This window comes from Eulemur rufifrons, chromosome 24 (genome assembly GCF_041146395.1).
Source record: "Eulemur rufifrons isolate Redbay chromosome 24, OSU_ERuf_1, whole genome shotgun sequence".
Lineage (NCBI taxonomy): Eukaryota > Metazoa > Chordata > Mammalia > Primates > Lemuridae > Eulemur > Eulemur rufifrons.
The window spans coordinates 31804737-31818656 of record NC_091006.1 but is presented as its reverse complement, the minus strand read 5'-3'; the positions used below and the strand labels follow the sequence as shown (position 1 = coordinate 31818656).

The 13920-nt window shown below is 45.4% G+C and overlaps 1 protein-coding gene across 4 annotated transcripts in view; it reads left to right on the top strand.

Moving 5' to 3' along the window:
- The first annotated feature begins 335 nt into the window (after positions 1–335).
- Positions 336–13920, top strand: part of KIT (KIT proto-oncogene, receptor tyrosine kinase) — a 75369-nt gene continuing 61784 nt past the window's right edge. For all 4 annotated transcript variants that reach the window (XM_069457182.1, XM_069457185.1, XM_069457181.1 and 1 more), the window contains exon 1: positions 336–402. In XM_069457182.1, the coding sequence (XP_069313283.1) occupies positions 336–402 (67 nt within the window). The remainder of the gene's footprint in view (positions 403–13920) is intronic.

Sequence of the window (13920 nt, the reverse complement as noted above, 5' to 3'; positions counted from 1 at the left end):
GCGGAGAGGTGGAGAGATGAAGGGGCTCCGGGGTCAAGAGCGGGCGAGGGCGCGCGCGCCCTCCCCCTCCCCGCGGGCACGGCCCCCCGGGATTAGCACGTCGAAAGAGCCAGGGCCAGACGCCACCGAAGGAGCGAGACCCAGGCGGGAGCGAGAGAGGGGAGGCGAGGAGGGGCGCCGGGGAGGGGCGTGGCCGGCGCGCAGGGGGAGGGCGCTGGGAGGAGGGGCTGCTGCTCCGCGCTCGCGGCTCTGGGGGCTCGGCTTTGCCGCGCTCGGTGCACTTGGGCTAGAGCTGGAACGTGGACCAGAGCTCCGATCCCAGTGCAGCCTCCGCGATGAGAGGCGCTCGCGGCGCCTGGGATTTTCTCTGCCTTCTGCTCCTCTTGCTCCGTGTCCAGACAGGTGGGACACCGCTGCGGGCACCCAGGCCGCGCTCCCCGCCGCAGCCTGTGCCCGGGAGGGGTAGTGCACACCGGGGTGCGTCCTGAGAGGTGGCTGTGGGCCCTCAATCCTCATGCCTTCCAGCCTCCGGGAAGATTCGAGGCGGCCCGGGGACTCTCCTGCGCCCTGCCTCGCTCACCTGCACAAGGAGCCCCTAGCTGCTGGCGGTGGGGGGCGCGAAGCCGGGGATCTTCGGGAATCGGGGGCAGCGAGGGGGCTTAGGCGTGAGCGAGGCTGCAGGCTGCGTGCGAGTTTGGGGTTGCTTTTGTGCCGATCCTCTGAGGGTGGCCGGGGCGGGCGTCTTGAGGGTTAGCTCCGAGCGCCTTATCTCGCCGTGCGAGGCGCGGCCGCAGCTTCCTTTTGTTAAAAGTTGCGTGTGTGATCGGGGCACAGGAGGGCTGGCCCGCAGGTTCTCCGCCGCGCCGAGGGCAAAGTTGGAGAGCCTTTCCTTTGCTCTGCGGCTGCTGCTTTCCAACCGCAGGCGCTCTTTGTGCCCAGAGCTGGGGACCGACCCGCTGCTGCCTCTGTTCGCGGCGCCACCCGAAGGCTGCGGCGCTTGCCGGCCTCCTGGTTATGCTTTTGCACCGGGATCGCGCGGCGTGCGGCTCTGGGGCCGGACCTGGCGACCCTCGGGGGGTGGTGGCGAAAGGGACAACTTGGGCAGGGCGTGTGGGAAGCAGCCGCTAGGTTGCAGACTTTTTGCTTTTCTAAATCTCCTGCTCGCCTGTTTCTGCCGCGGCGCCGTTTCGTTCCTGCCACGCGCCCCGGAGCGGCTGGAGGCTGCGTTTGCCGCCTGCTCGGGGGAGGCAGGGACAGCGCGCTGGGACGCTGTGGTCCAGACCCCAGCCGTTTCGCGCGCGCCGCCAGAGTGCCCGGCCAGCCTGCCGGGCTCCGGAAGCCCCTTGTCGCGGAGTGTGCGACCTGCAATCGCAGGTCCCTGTTTTTATCGGGAATTTTGAGATTAGAGTCCGCCCCGCCCCCCACCCCCAGTCCCCCTGGATATCTGTACTTCAGGGCTGCTAGTGGTAGGGGGGTGGGAGATGGAGTGGAACTTTGTTGCAAATCTTACTGGTTCTTCAAGCCGTTAGGAAAATCCAGTTACATCCGCGCGGGAACTTGGGTCTTACGGTGAAGGATTTATTAATATTGCAGATTCCCGGAGCCTCTGCCAGATTCCTGCCTCCCGTTCCCATTTTTCCAGGTGTCGCTGGTGCGAGCGCGAGTCTCGGGGCTAATCCCTGAAGCCCTGACCTCTCCCAGGTCATTAAATAAATAAATAAATAAAAACCTTTACGGTCACCCTGCTGATGTTAGGGTAGAAAGTGAGTCTGAACTGGAATCTAGAGCTCCCAAGGAAGCTGTCGGTCGGTTTCTCTATAGAGTCTCAGGACACAGCCTCCCACCCAGTCTTCTGAGGCATTGTGAAGGCTTTCCCGTGGGGGAAGAGAAGCCTTGCGTTTGGACCCCTGTGCGGTACGAGGGGTCAGCAGGGGTCACGAGGGAGTGTTCAGATCGATCGCCTAGCTTACTTAAAATGGCACATTTGGTCTTTATGATTTTGTGCCTTGGCTTTTTTATTAATAGTATCAGTTAAGATATGTGAACGAGACCCCAGTAGGACACTAGAAAGACAGACCACACTGAATATTTCCCTTTCTAAAATTTAAACGAATGAATGGTTTCCTTCTTCCTCCTAATTAGCCTGCTCCTTCCAAAAGATTTCTGGCAAAGGGAATTTTAAGGTCTGTCTCCTTGGGGGCAGTGTGGTACAGTGACTAATCCTTGCTCTGTCCCTGTGTTCTGTCCTCTGCCATTCATTGGCTCATGTCCTTGGGCAGGTTGCTTAGGGCAGGTCGCTTAAATTCTGGGGAGTCCGATTTCCTCCCGAGTACAATGGGGCATCTGCATCATGAAGGATCCTTTGGGTGCAGAATGCTCCCCCTCCAGTGTTCTGAGTGTAGACCCAGCACTCTTGTTCCACTCTTTCCCTGATCCCTTCCTGCCTCTTTGAAATTCCTCTGTCTCTGCTTGTTACAGGGGCTGATTGGTGCTTGGTGTATGGGTGCATTTTACTAGTCTGCCCTGGCTAAGCAGGGAGCTGTGTTTTATACTGCCCACCCCTCGATGCCCACGTGCTCCTCTGCAGGGCCCCTTGATGGCTGGGAGATGCCAACTCTGTAATAACCCTCATCCCTGCCCCACCCCACCCCCGCCTCAGTATTTACAGCTCCTGTGCCCAACAGGATGAACCTGCAAGGGAGAGTGAATCATACCTTCCCCTTTTTCCTGCAGATGTGAAGCTCCATTTATCCTCAGCAGCTGGACACAAGGCATTCTGACTTATGATCCTGCTGGAAGTAATGTGATGGTTTTGTAAAGGGATCCCAGATAATTCATTTATCCCTATGCTGGTCTTTCCCGCCCATCCACACATTTTTTCTTGACTGTATAAATCATGGATGCTGTGCATTCCCAACACGATTTCTAATGTGCCTTGAATTTCACATTACATGTCTCTTGTACTTAGTTGTTGCTCTTTAATTGGAAACTGTGTGCCAGGCCCCGTGCTGGGGGCTTTACCTGCTATTTCTGGTACTTTCAACAGGCCCAGGAGCTAGTACTATCACCACCCCTACTATTTGACAACTGGCGAAACTGGCTGAGGATGAGCCCAAAATAATCAGTGGTGAAGCCTGCTCTTGGCCCCATATGCCCATATATCCATTTACATGATTCACCAGAATCTGTTGTAAAGCAAGACTCATTCAGAAATATTCAGCGAGTCCTTCCTATCCGCCAGGCATTGTTGAAGGTTCTGGGAATGCAGGATGGCCAAGGTCACTGCCTTCCCAGTTTGGGTGAAAAAGACCTAGAATTGCCCCAGTTAGAATGTTCTCAATTTTAGGGAAGTATTCACTGAGGGAGGATTCATTAAATTATAGCTTAGAAGAGGAGGTGTAGGCGTTTGACCCTGCGGTCCTCGGGCGTTAGGTATTAACTGTCCCATTCCAGTGAGGGTCCCTTAGAAGTGAAGATAAGCTGACTCTAAAAGATGATGTAACTCAATTGAAATACATCTCCCACTGCAAAAAATAAAAATCGTGTTAGCTTCCGATACTTGTGCATAGTTGTGAACAAGAAAACCCCCAATAACGGCTGATACCATTGGCTATTTACCCTGGATGAACACGGTGAGAAATAACGACAATTTACCACTCAAAGCCTTTTTTTCTCCCCAAAGAAATTCTCATCAGAAATGTGCCAAGTATTCCGTGGGCTTCCCTTGGAGCACATTTACGTACAGATGTTGTTGTGGTGATGAATTTTGCTGCTGTTGTTGACAGCCGTTCGAAGTTACCCTTAGGATTTTGACTCATTTCCTCAAGTCTCCTCCAGCTGATTAAAGAAGGACATGAGGAAATGAGCCACGGTGGCCCAAGCGCAATTCTCGCAGCTGGACTGCAGTGTGGGGACCTCGTCAAGGTAGTGGTCAAGGCTGCAGCGGCATTTTCTCCAGAGTTAATTTAGTTTAAGAGTTGGCAGGCTCAGATGTGGGAAGTGCTTTTTATTTTGCTGCATTCATGTGGGGTAACTTTAAAAAAGTGGGATTAAAAGACATTTGCGGGAATCCAAATATGCAAAATTTCATATGCAGTTTCAGTAACTTGAATACATAGTTTGCAAGCTCAGAGTAAGGAGGGCCCAGAAAGGAGTTAGCGGAGGTAAAAGTTTGACGTGAGGGCAAACCCAGTGTCTGTCTATGTTGAAAGGAGAGAAGACTTGTGAGTCAGCATGGCCTAGCAGCTCTGGTTTCTGATGTTGTTGGACATGATCATAAAGCTCATCTTTTGATTTAAGAGTCTTAATAAGTAAAGAGAAGTTGTAAGCCAATAGCCCATGCATATGTTTTTTTTTTTTTTTTTTTTTTTTGCCTACATCTTGCTTTTTAGAAAACATTGAGGCAATATTTAAAAATCTAGAGAATTTTTTATCAAGATCTTATTTCTCTCTCCTTTTGAATTGAAGGCCCTGGCCCCTTTAGATATGGGGCCTGTGTTCTTCAGGTCACATCAGACTCTACAGCTCTCTACTGCCAGGCCCTGGTAAACACAGGTGGGACTAGGCAGGTGACATGTGGAAGGAACATGGGCCGGCTGACTGTGTTAGTCTGATGGCTCCCTGGCTGACACTGCTGTGGCCTTGGAGCAAGTTGCTTTACCTTTCTACTTCAGTTTTTCATCCTCGTTTTGTCATTTACTAGCTCTGTGACTTTGGGCAAATTACTTAACCTCTCTGTGCTGGTAAATGTATTCCTACATAGAAAGCTTTTAGAATGGCACACCATACTATGTGTTCAATATATGTTAGCCATAATTATTATCTGTAAAATAGGAATTATTATTCTCCCTAAAATGGGAATAGTGCCTACTCTTTATAGGCTTGCCCTAAAGATTAGAAAGAGATTTTTATAAAGGTGCTTGGCACAGGATCCGGGACAGGATAGACACTTAATAAATGAGGGAATTCTTCACATATGTAGAATTTGACTATTTCTGTTTATGATCCTTGTACATAGGTACCAATTAAGTATTAACTTGACAGCTTTTAAAATGAAATAAACTTTAATTTTTTTGCCTTGAGTTTGATTTAGCATTTGGTAAGAGTTGGGAATCACTGGTCTTAGAGATTGAACAGATCTTGGACTTTTTTTCCCCAGGAAAAAACCCACACATCTCAGATGATTTCTCCAACAGAAACATTCACACCTAATACTTTTCCTATCAGAAGATGAAAGAGGAATCTTACTCATTAGCCTGCTTCCTTACATTTTGGTCATGACACACTTTTGTTAGATATCTTCCACTTCATACCTTTCTGACAGCTAGGTTTTCAACATTTTTGCAAAATTTAAGGTTTAAGCCAAATTATTATGCAGTGCATGTGGCATCAGGGTTAAGAGCCTGGGCTCTGAAATTGACAGGCTGGGTTTTTATTCCAGTTCTGCCACTTGCCTGCAGTGTGATCTGGGCCAAGACAACCTCTCCTTAAGCTTTATTTCCTCATCTGTAAAATGGGGCTAATGACATAGGCTCCTGCGAGGATTAAATGAGTTTCTGCGTGTGGTATGCTTAGCACAGTGCTGCTTGCAGAGGAAGTGTGTGGACTCCACTATCAGGCTGATTTTATGTTCTTCTTTGAACTCTCGCTCTTAGGAAAAAAATGCAAATGGTGTAAAAACAAATTATGTAGGATTTTTTTTTATTAAGATGAAGTTTATATATTGAATGTCTAGTTTTTTTTAGAAGTTCACAGTTAATGGTAATGGATACTTCTCTGCCTGTTTTTTTTTTTAACCTTCGGTTACTTTCCACCAAAGCAGATACAGATTTCTCGATAAAGGTGTGTGTAGTAGCAGGGATGTCTGTAAATGGCCATTTTCCCTAGGCAAGTAGGTAGGGGCCATGAATTCTGTTTCCTTACAAAGTGGCATTGAAAACTCCCTGAGTGAGGAGCTTTTTCCTCGACTGGTTTTCCTAGGAGTTCAGGGACCAAGCTGAACTTGCCCATTGCCGTAGGCTAGACACTGTGGTGCTCAGTAAATATTGGTTTGACATTTCTCCTGTTCTCTAGCGCTTACACCAAGCTTAGAACATAGTGTATACTCTGTAGACATTTTGGATTCAGTCTAACAAAGGTTCATCAGTCCCCATGCCTTGGTCCTCACAGGGACTCCAAGAGCACAGCCACTGATTGAGAGTAGCCTTGAGCCCAAGTGCCAAGTGCTCTGGGCAGGATGGTAAAGGAGAGGAGCTGAAGTCTCATGGGCAGATGGTAGAGATCAGGGGTCAGTGTAAGTGTCCACGTGGGAGCTAATATTTGAGATTAATTTCTGCACCTTAAAGGAGGAGGCTAGAGGGTCTGTAGTTGAATCTTCAGTTGAAAAAAGTAGGAGAAACGTGGAACCACGCTGAGACCTTATTTTGGGATTGTTATGATGGCTGGGGGTGGGGAATCGGAGGGGAAGGGGCTGGGAAAGTGGACGCCTCTGATTAACCTCCAGGAGCATTGGACGGAGGGTGTATTTAGTACTGAATGTGGTCCAGGTTATGAAGAAGGCTTTGAAGTCAAGGCTAAGGTGGACTTGACCCAGGCGTGGGCCTCCAGGCTTTGCTCACTAGTCCAAGGCCACCTGCTCCACCATTCTGTCCAGGTGAGCACACTTCCCAACCTGCTCCACAGTCTGGGGAAGCGAGATGCCAAGTCCTGTCCTCAAACTTGGCCACCCTCCCACCCCCGCTTGCTGTGGGTGGCCAAGACCGAGGGAGAGGTTAATGAAATGCACATAATATAAAATTTACTATCTTAACCATTTTTAAGTTAAACAGTGTTAAGTGCATTTACATTGTTGTGCAACCATTCTCCAGAACTCTTTTCATCTTGCAAAACTGAAACTCTTTACCCTTTACAACGACTCCCCCTTCCTCATCCCCAGCCCCTGGCTACCACTATTCTACTTTCTGTCTCTGAATTTGACTGTTTTAGGTACCTCCTATAAGTGGAGCCATGCAGTGGAGCCATACCGTATTCGCCTTTTTCTGACTGTTTTATAGCACTTAGCATAATGTCCTCAAGGTTCATCTGTGTTGTAGCAGAGGTTTTCTTCCTTTTTAAGGCTGAATAATATTCCACTGCATGGGTGTATAGACCACATTTTGTTAATCCACTCCACCTTCAATGGACATTGGAGTTGCTTCCACCTTTTGGCTGTTGTGAGCAGCGTTGCCGTGAACATTGGCACGCTAGGTATCTGAAGGAAAGTTATGTGGAGCCTCTTTTAGGATGGTTGATCTCATGGTTGAGAGCTGTGTGTTGGCGGAGAGCTGGATGGGACAGACTTTAGATCATTTCTGGATGAAGGGGTGGGTGTTAGGGTGCATGCTCTGGAAAAAAGGGAGAGTGCTTAAGAGACACAAGGAAGAGAGAGGTTCAGGACTTTACTCACGGGCATATATACGGGACCTTCTGTATGTCAGGCACTGATGAGATTGAGGGGAAGAACAGTTATTGCGGGGGTAGGTAACTGGGAGTAAAGGCCGCACTGTGGAATTAATGGAAATAAAGCCAAGAGGAGGGGTGGCCTGGTTGAGGGAGGGAAGGTGATGTGTGTTCATTGACTATTGACGGGCTGCATTTACTTGAAACTCCAATCATAGACACAGTGGAAATTCTTCTTAGGGTCAGGTCCATATAAGAAATAAAACCACCCCCCAATGTCACAGAACGTGGCTGTATATTAGTGTGGTAGCATTTGGGGATTATAAAGAGTAGAGTGTTAACTGTGTACCAGTCACAGGATGAAAAGTCAGTTTTCATGGAAAGAAATATGTAGTGGGAAGGTTATCCTATGTTTCTTCTTTGCATTAGACCATTTTCAAGGTATATTTTTTTGTTTTTCTCAGAGAATAAAATGGATATTTTGGGTGTAGAAGGAGGACATAGGGTTGATGAAAGCTTTGGGAAATAGGCCCTTGGAAGGCAACTGAAAGAAATTGGATTTATTAAGCCTGGAGAAGATAAGAAGGGAGGGTTTAGTGAATGGCAGTCTTCAAATATTTGTACCGTGTGAATGAAGAATAGAACAAAACGAAGAGTAGTTTAAATTGCCCCAGAAAGAAATTGAGATTTTATTTTTAGGAGAAATTCTTTCCTTGAAAGGGTTGGAAAAGACTTCATTGTGTTAGCAGAGATAGTTACAGGATCTTCACCAGAGGTATGAGGAGAGCCAAATAATTGTCATTTTGAAATGGTTCTTAGGTCCTGTCCAACTCGGTTAGTTTGATGACCCTTTAAGGGCCTGTTTGAAATGGTTTCTGGATAATTTGGAAATGGGAAAATAACCAGGCGTTTTTCTTTCCTCACTGTCTTGGCTATGGGGTGGTGTTTCTCATAAAGACTGGGCGGACTCTAACATGATCTACCACCGTAGTCACAATTTTGGCTATATTGAAAACAGCCAAGAAAGAACCCAGCCTAAAAAGGGGTTATTGATCTTTTTTGGGAGTGGGGGGAATTTAACCACAGAACAAATTATACAGTGTGATAACTTAAACCGAGTGTCAAAGTAAGAAACATAAAAGGAAGATCGAGTTCTAGAGAAATCCATAATTGATCCTTTAGTCCTCAGTTAAGAATGGTTGTGGTCTGTGATTACCCGACGCGTCATCTAGGCTGAAAGGTAAGGACGAAGGCCGTGCCACTGAAGTCCTTTCCCCTGGGTTCCTCAGGGATGGATTATTCACTCTGGTTGACCCATCACTCGGACTTCCCTTCCCATCTGTCCTTTCCCTCTGGTCATTGCATGGCCATGGCTCAGTGGCATGTTCTGAATCGGCTAGGCTTCCAGTGGGGGAAGGTGGTAGAAACAAAATTGCAATTCAACACTCACTTTTGGTTGATAACATCATTTTACTGGTCCTGTGTCTCAGGTGGGATCCCTGCCTTTAGGGAGCCTAGGATCTGCAGGAAGATGAATGCTGGGTGCGAGCTAATGTTAATGGATTTGCAGTAAGATTTATGTAACAGTTCTGGTCCTATTCCTTACCATTGTGTGGTGAGTAGGCATCATTTCTTGAGTAGAATGGCTGCTTCAGGGGAAGATACGGGGCCTGAATTCAATCTTGAAGAGTGGGACAGGATTTAGTGAAAATGTGAACAGCAAAAACAAACGGTTAGAGTTAGCCAAAGGCTCCCTGGAGAGAATCTCTGCAGAGACTATCGGACGATGCGATGGGATAATTTTTAGGGCACTTGGATTTTTTTTTTTTTATTCTTCAGTAATTGAAGTATTTCCTATAGAGCTGTTCCTATTTCCTATAGTTGCTTATTCCAAGAAATGACTTTTACACATGAAAAGGTACTGGTCTCACTTCTGTATGCATTGCCTATGTATGTTCAATGCAAATCCAGTACAGATGTGTACTTTGAGTTGTTTTGAAGTCCAAGGCTAATTACTCTCTCCCACCTTCCTACCCTCCACCCCTGCCGCCAGCCAAGATTACAGATTTGGTGGGCTCAACATCTGATAGGGGCAATAGATGATCTTTGATTCTTAACAGATTTTAAAGAGTAAAACGATAAACCTGCAGTTAACAAACTTTGTTTATGCCAGTTCATTCCTCCACAGAAAAACAGCAACAGACAAACCCCCAAACCTTGCTAAGGGTCTTGTGTGGCTTGGGGCATCTGGAGATTCTTCCCCGGATCGCCCCAGGCCTGCACTGCAAGGCAGTTAGGGGCATTGATGACTGTCCTCTCCAAAGCAGGGATCTTGGGGAGAATGAGGTGGCTGTGGTGGCAGAATTTTAACCCTTAGGGACCAGTGAATGCCATGTCCTGGACCAAGTAGAGAAAAAGATAAGAGAGGAAACGAAAATGAGGCAAAGCTCTTTGACCTTGTATCTTTAAAATTGTTTACTGCGGTGAGGCAAAATATCCCACTTCATTTGGGTTTATTTACCTCAGCTAACTCAGGTCATTTCAGAAGGTGTTAGAAAATTCTTCCAAACAATCAGGGACTCCTACTAATTTAAATATAATAGCCCATGTAGGCTCTTAAGCAGAGGAGTTACTTGACAGAGTTAGAACAAAGGAAAGCATTATCACATAGAACTTTGGAAGTTAATGTGTCTCTACTGGAAAGAAGTATCTATAGAAAGGGATCCAATGTAAGTAGGGGTTTCTGGGGTAAATATTTACTGAAGATTTTAGAAGTGTGAAAGGTGGCTGTGGACACTGGCTACTATTCTGCTTGGCTAGTGCATGCCTAAAAAGAAAACAAGACTATGTTAAGAAACCTGAGAATTCTACTTACACTAGAATAAAGGTAGTATGAGAACTTTTAAAGTGATACGATTTTTAGCTTATAAAATACTTTAACTGCATTTCCATCCTGATTTTCACAATGCAGATTTTCTTTTTAATGGCTGATGTTGAGAGAAGGTACCTTGGAAAGATTTTCAGTTTAAGAAATGGGTGATATTTAATTGGCTGGTAAAACACCACATGGACTGGTTTTTAGGATTTTTGTCATAGCTAAATTAAACTAGGATTCTTAATCTAAAATACATCATTGGAGTAGCTAATAAAAATGCTTAAGTGGGATGTTTAAGTGTTTTTCTACTTATTTTAGTATTGCCTGTCTATTTGCCACAGGGAAATAGTAGATACGTTTTTAGCTGAACCAAAAAGAATCTCTTTGATAAAAGAGAACCCCCCCCCCGCTTTTTTAAAATAAACTAGCATATGTAGAAGGGTTTGTGAGTTTTTTTAGTAGATCTGAATGTGTTGGCTAATTTACATTCCAGCAATTTCAAGGGATATTATTTAAAATGATAATCTTAGTTTCAGAACCACTGCCTTCCAGAGAGAGGCCGGCCGGGCGAGTGGGTGCCCGCAGGGAGGTGAGTCCTAGGCAGTGTCTGGTGGCTTCTCTCTCCATATGGGACACCTGGGACAGCAGCTCTGGCCATAGAGAGGTGGAGCTTGAGATGACAGCTGCAGTCTGTTGGTCCCCTGTGGAATCTTTAAACTGACCCTGTACCGGGATTCCATAGATTTATTCACAGATAATTACTGAAGCGTCGGGGATGTAGCAGGGAACATCAGGCAAAAATCCTTGCTCTCTCTTGGGGCTTATGTTCTAGCGAATTCTTTTTCTCTCAAGACCTTAGGTCTGAGAAACCAGAAAGAAAAAAAAAAAATGGAAAGAAAGTTGAAGGTCTCTCATAGGAAGCAGTTTAATTTAGATTTATTTCAGTTCCATAGTATGGTCACAAGGAAGAAAGCAGAGAAAGGAACAGTTGCAGGGTCAGAGGGGACTGGTTCATTCAGGAGGAGAGGCGGAGAAGGTAACCGGGTAGCAGAAAAAGGAGATAGATTTGAGACGTGCTTCAAGGGCACAGGGGAGACGGGCAGGCAGGCCTCAGGGGACGCTTGTGAGGTGCTTGTCACTAGCTGCCACCCCTCCTGCCCCCGGGGGAGGGGGTGCTGACGGGCAGTTCCTGCCCTGGTTTTCCACGTCCCAATCTTTGTTAACTCCGGAGCCCAAGTCCGGTTGTCCCTGATGGAGGATGCACCGAAGAGGATTGGATAAGTGTGTGACACACTGACAGGTGTCCTCACCTTGTGACTTTTGGAGCTTTTAATGTGCCAAGGTGCATTGTTAGTTTGTAGGTTTGGAACCATTTTTTCCAGAATGTACTAGAATGTTCTTTCACAGTGAAGAGAGATGTTTCAGGAGTCCAGGCTGAATGCTCTTTGGTATCTCTGCAAGGACTGGAGGTCCTGCACCTCCTTTTAAAATTCCTTCGTCTTTTTTCTTGTCAAAATCTGACCAACTTGGGTTTTAATAATAACTGTGACACGTTGTGATTGCACGTTGTGATCAACAAGGTGCTGTTTACTGTTGCTCCTACTGTGGATGGATTTTCAACGCTGCTGCTTCTGCAGCTGGTGTTATGGTGGCTTTCGGGAGGTCCACAAAGTGATAAGCTCTCAGGTTTCAAATGAAGGACTCCCCCAAATGAGAATTGACACTGGTGAATTACTCAGGACTGGAAAGTTCCTTCTCTGTCCATTTTGGGCACTGTGGTCGGACTCTTGCCACCTATGGTATTGTTAGTTCAAGTCCTTGGGAAGGATTCCAGGATAAAGGCTGTCTTGGGACAGGAAGTGGTACCCTCTGAGATACGGGCAAGACGGCATCCCCAGCTTCAGGTGTTCCAGCTTTAGATGTACAGGTATGGGCACTTCAGTAATTACGAACTCAGTTGCTTTAATGTGCTTGCTCCAGGTTTGCCATTACTTTTATCTGGTGTAATTATCATAGGTTAGCACCTATTGTTTTGGGTGAGAATTTCAGGGTTTGCATTGAAGTAGACCTTGTTTAAATTTACTATCAGTTGACCAGGGAAGGGTAAAAAAAAAAAAAAAAAAAAAAAGCTGTAGGGAGCCTAAGGGGCTATTCCCTGGCTTGGTCGATAATCTTTTAGCAACTATTGTATTTCAACATGGAGGAATTGAACTTTTAAAAAAATTTTTTTTATTTTTATTTATGGAACATTTCAAACAGAGAATAGTGTAATGAACCCTCTTATAGCTGTCATCCAGCTTCAAAACGTATCAGCATGGCACCTCCCCACCTCATCCTCCCGTTACTGTGAAGCAAGTCTCAAGCACTGTGGAATTTCATCTGTAAACATTTTCAGTATGTAGCTCGAAAATACAGACTCCCTTTTCTAAACATAATGATGATGCCAATATCACACCCCTCCAAATCTTTATCATTCCAGAATGTCATTGAGCATCCAGTGTTCACATTTCCCTAGTTAAAAATAAATACATATAAAAATATAAACAAATATACAAATATTTGAAAGAAACCAGACAAGATCCACACAATGGACCTTGCAATTGGTTCATATGTCCTTTAAGTCATTTCTTATCTAGGTTTTAGCCCCTTGTTTTTGTTGAAGAAACCGGGCATTTGTCCTGTGCAGTTTTTCAGGCTGAATTCTGCTGATTGCATTCCCGTTGTATTAACATGTTTTATTCCCTGTATTTCCTGTAAATCGGTGACTTAGAAGTTTGATCATATTCAGATTTTTGTTGTGTTTTTTTTTTTTTTTGAAACAAGAATACTGAATAAGTAGTGTGTTTTTCTACTTTCTCTCTCTCTCTTTTTTTTTTTTTTGGTATAACTCTGGGTATTTGCAGAGATTTGTATTTTTGGTTAGATATGTGTTTGTTCTAATGGTTGCCTTTGTACTTATACCTTACTGTAATACCCTTGTCTCCTCTTTTTGGGGGACTATTTTCTACTGGTTTCCTGCTGTAACATTTAAATTAGCCAACAGCTACTCTTTCCTCTCTCTTTTCTCCCTCAAGCTGGGGATTTGAGGTAATATTCTTTTACTCCCAGTGAACATCTATAAGGCAGTCAGCAAGCGCATTCCAATTTCAGAACTTCCCCATGCTTCATTTTTCTGATGGCTGTACTAAAACGACTTTGTCAGAGTGTACAGCAATCACATGCTCTTGCTGTCTCCTTTGTTACCATCATTTAGTCTCAGTTGTACAGGTAAATATATATTCAATGCTGGAAACCGGTCCTTTTATCATACTTTTCCTGACATTTTGGTTTTTTGAAGCTCATCCTCTGACAGGTGCTTCACCAAGCGCTCATGGAAAGTATTTCCTGAATTGTCCGTTCACAACAGTCTGTCCGTAGTCTTTACACTTAAAGGTCAGGTTGACTGATATAAAATCCTTGACCCATCTTATCTTTGCTCAAGTATCTTTGTTATTTTATTGTATTATCTTTTGCCATAAAGTGTTGTCAAAGTCTGATGATCATTTGATTTTTCTCTCACACTTAACCTGGTATATTTGCCTAAATACCCAAAGGAATGTTTTTTACCT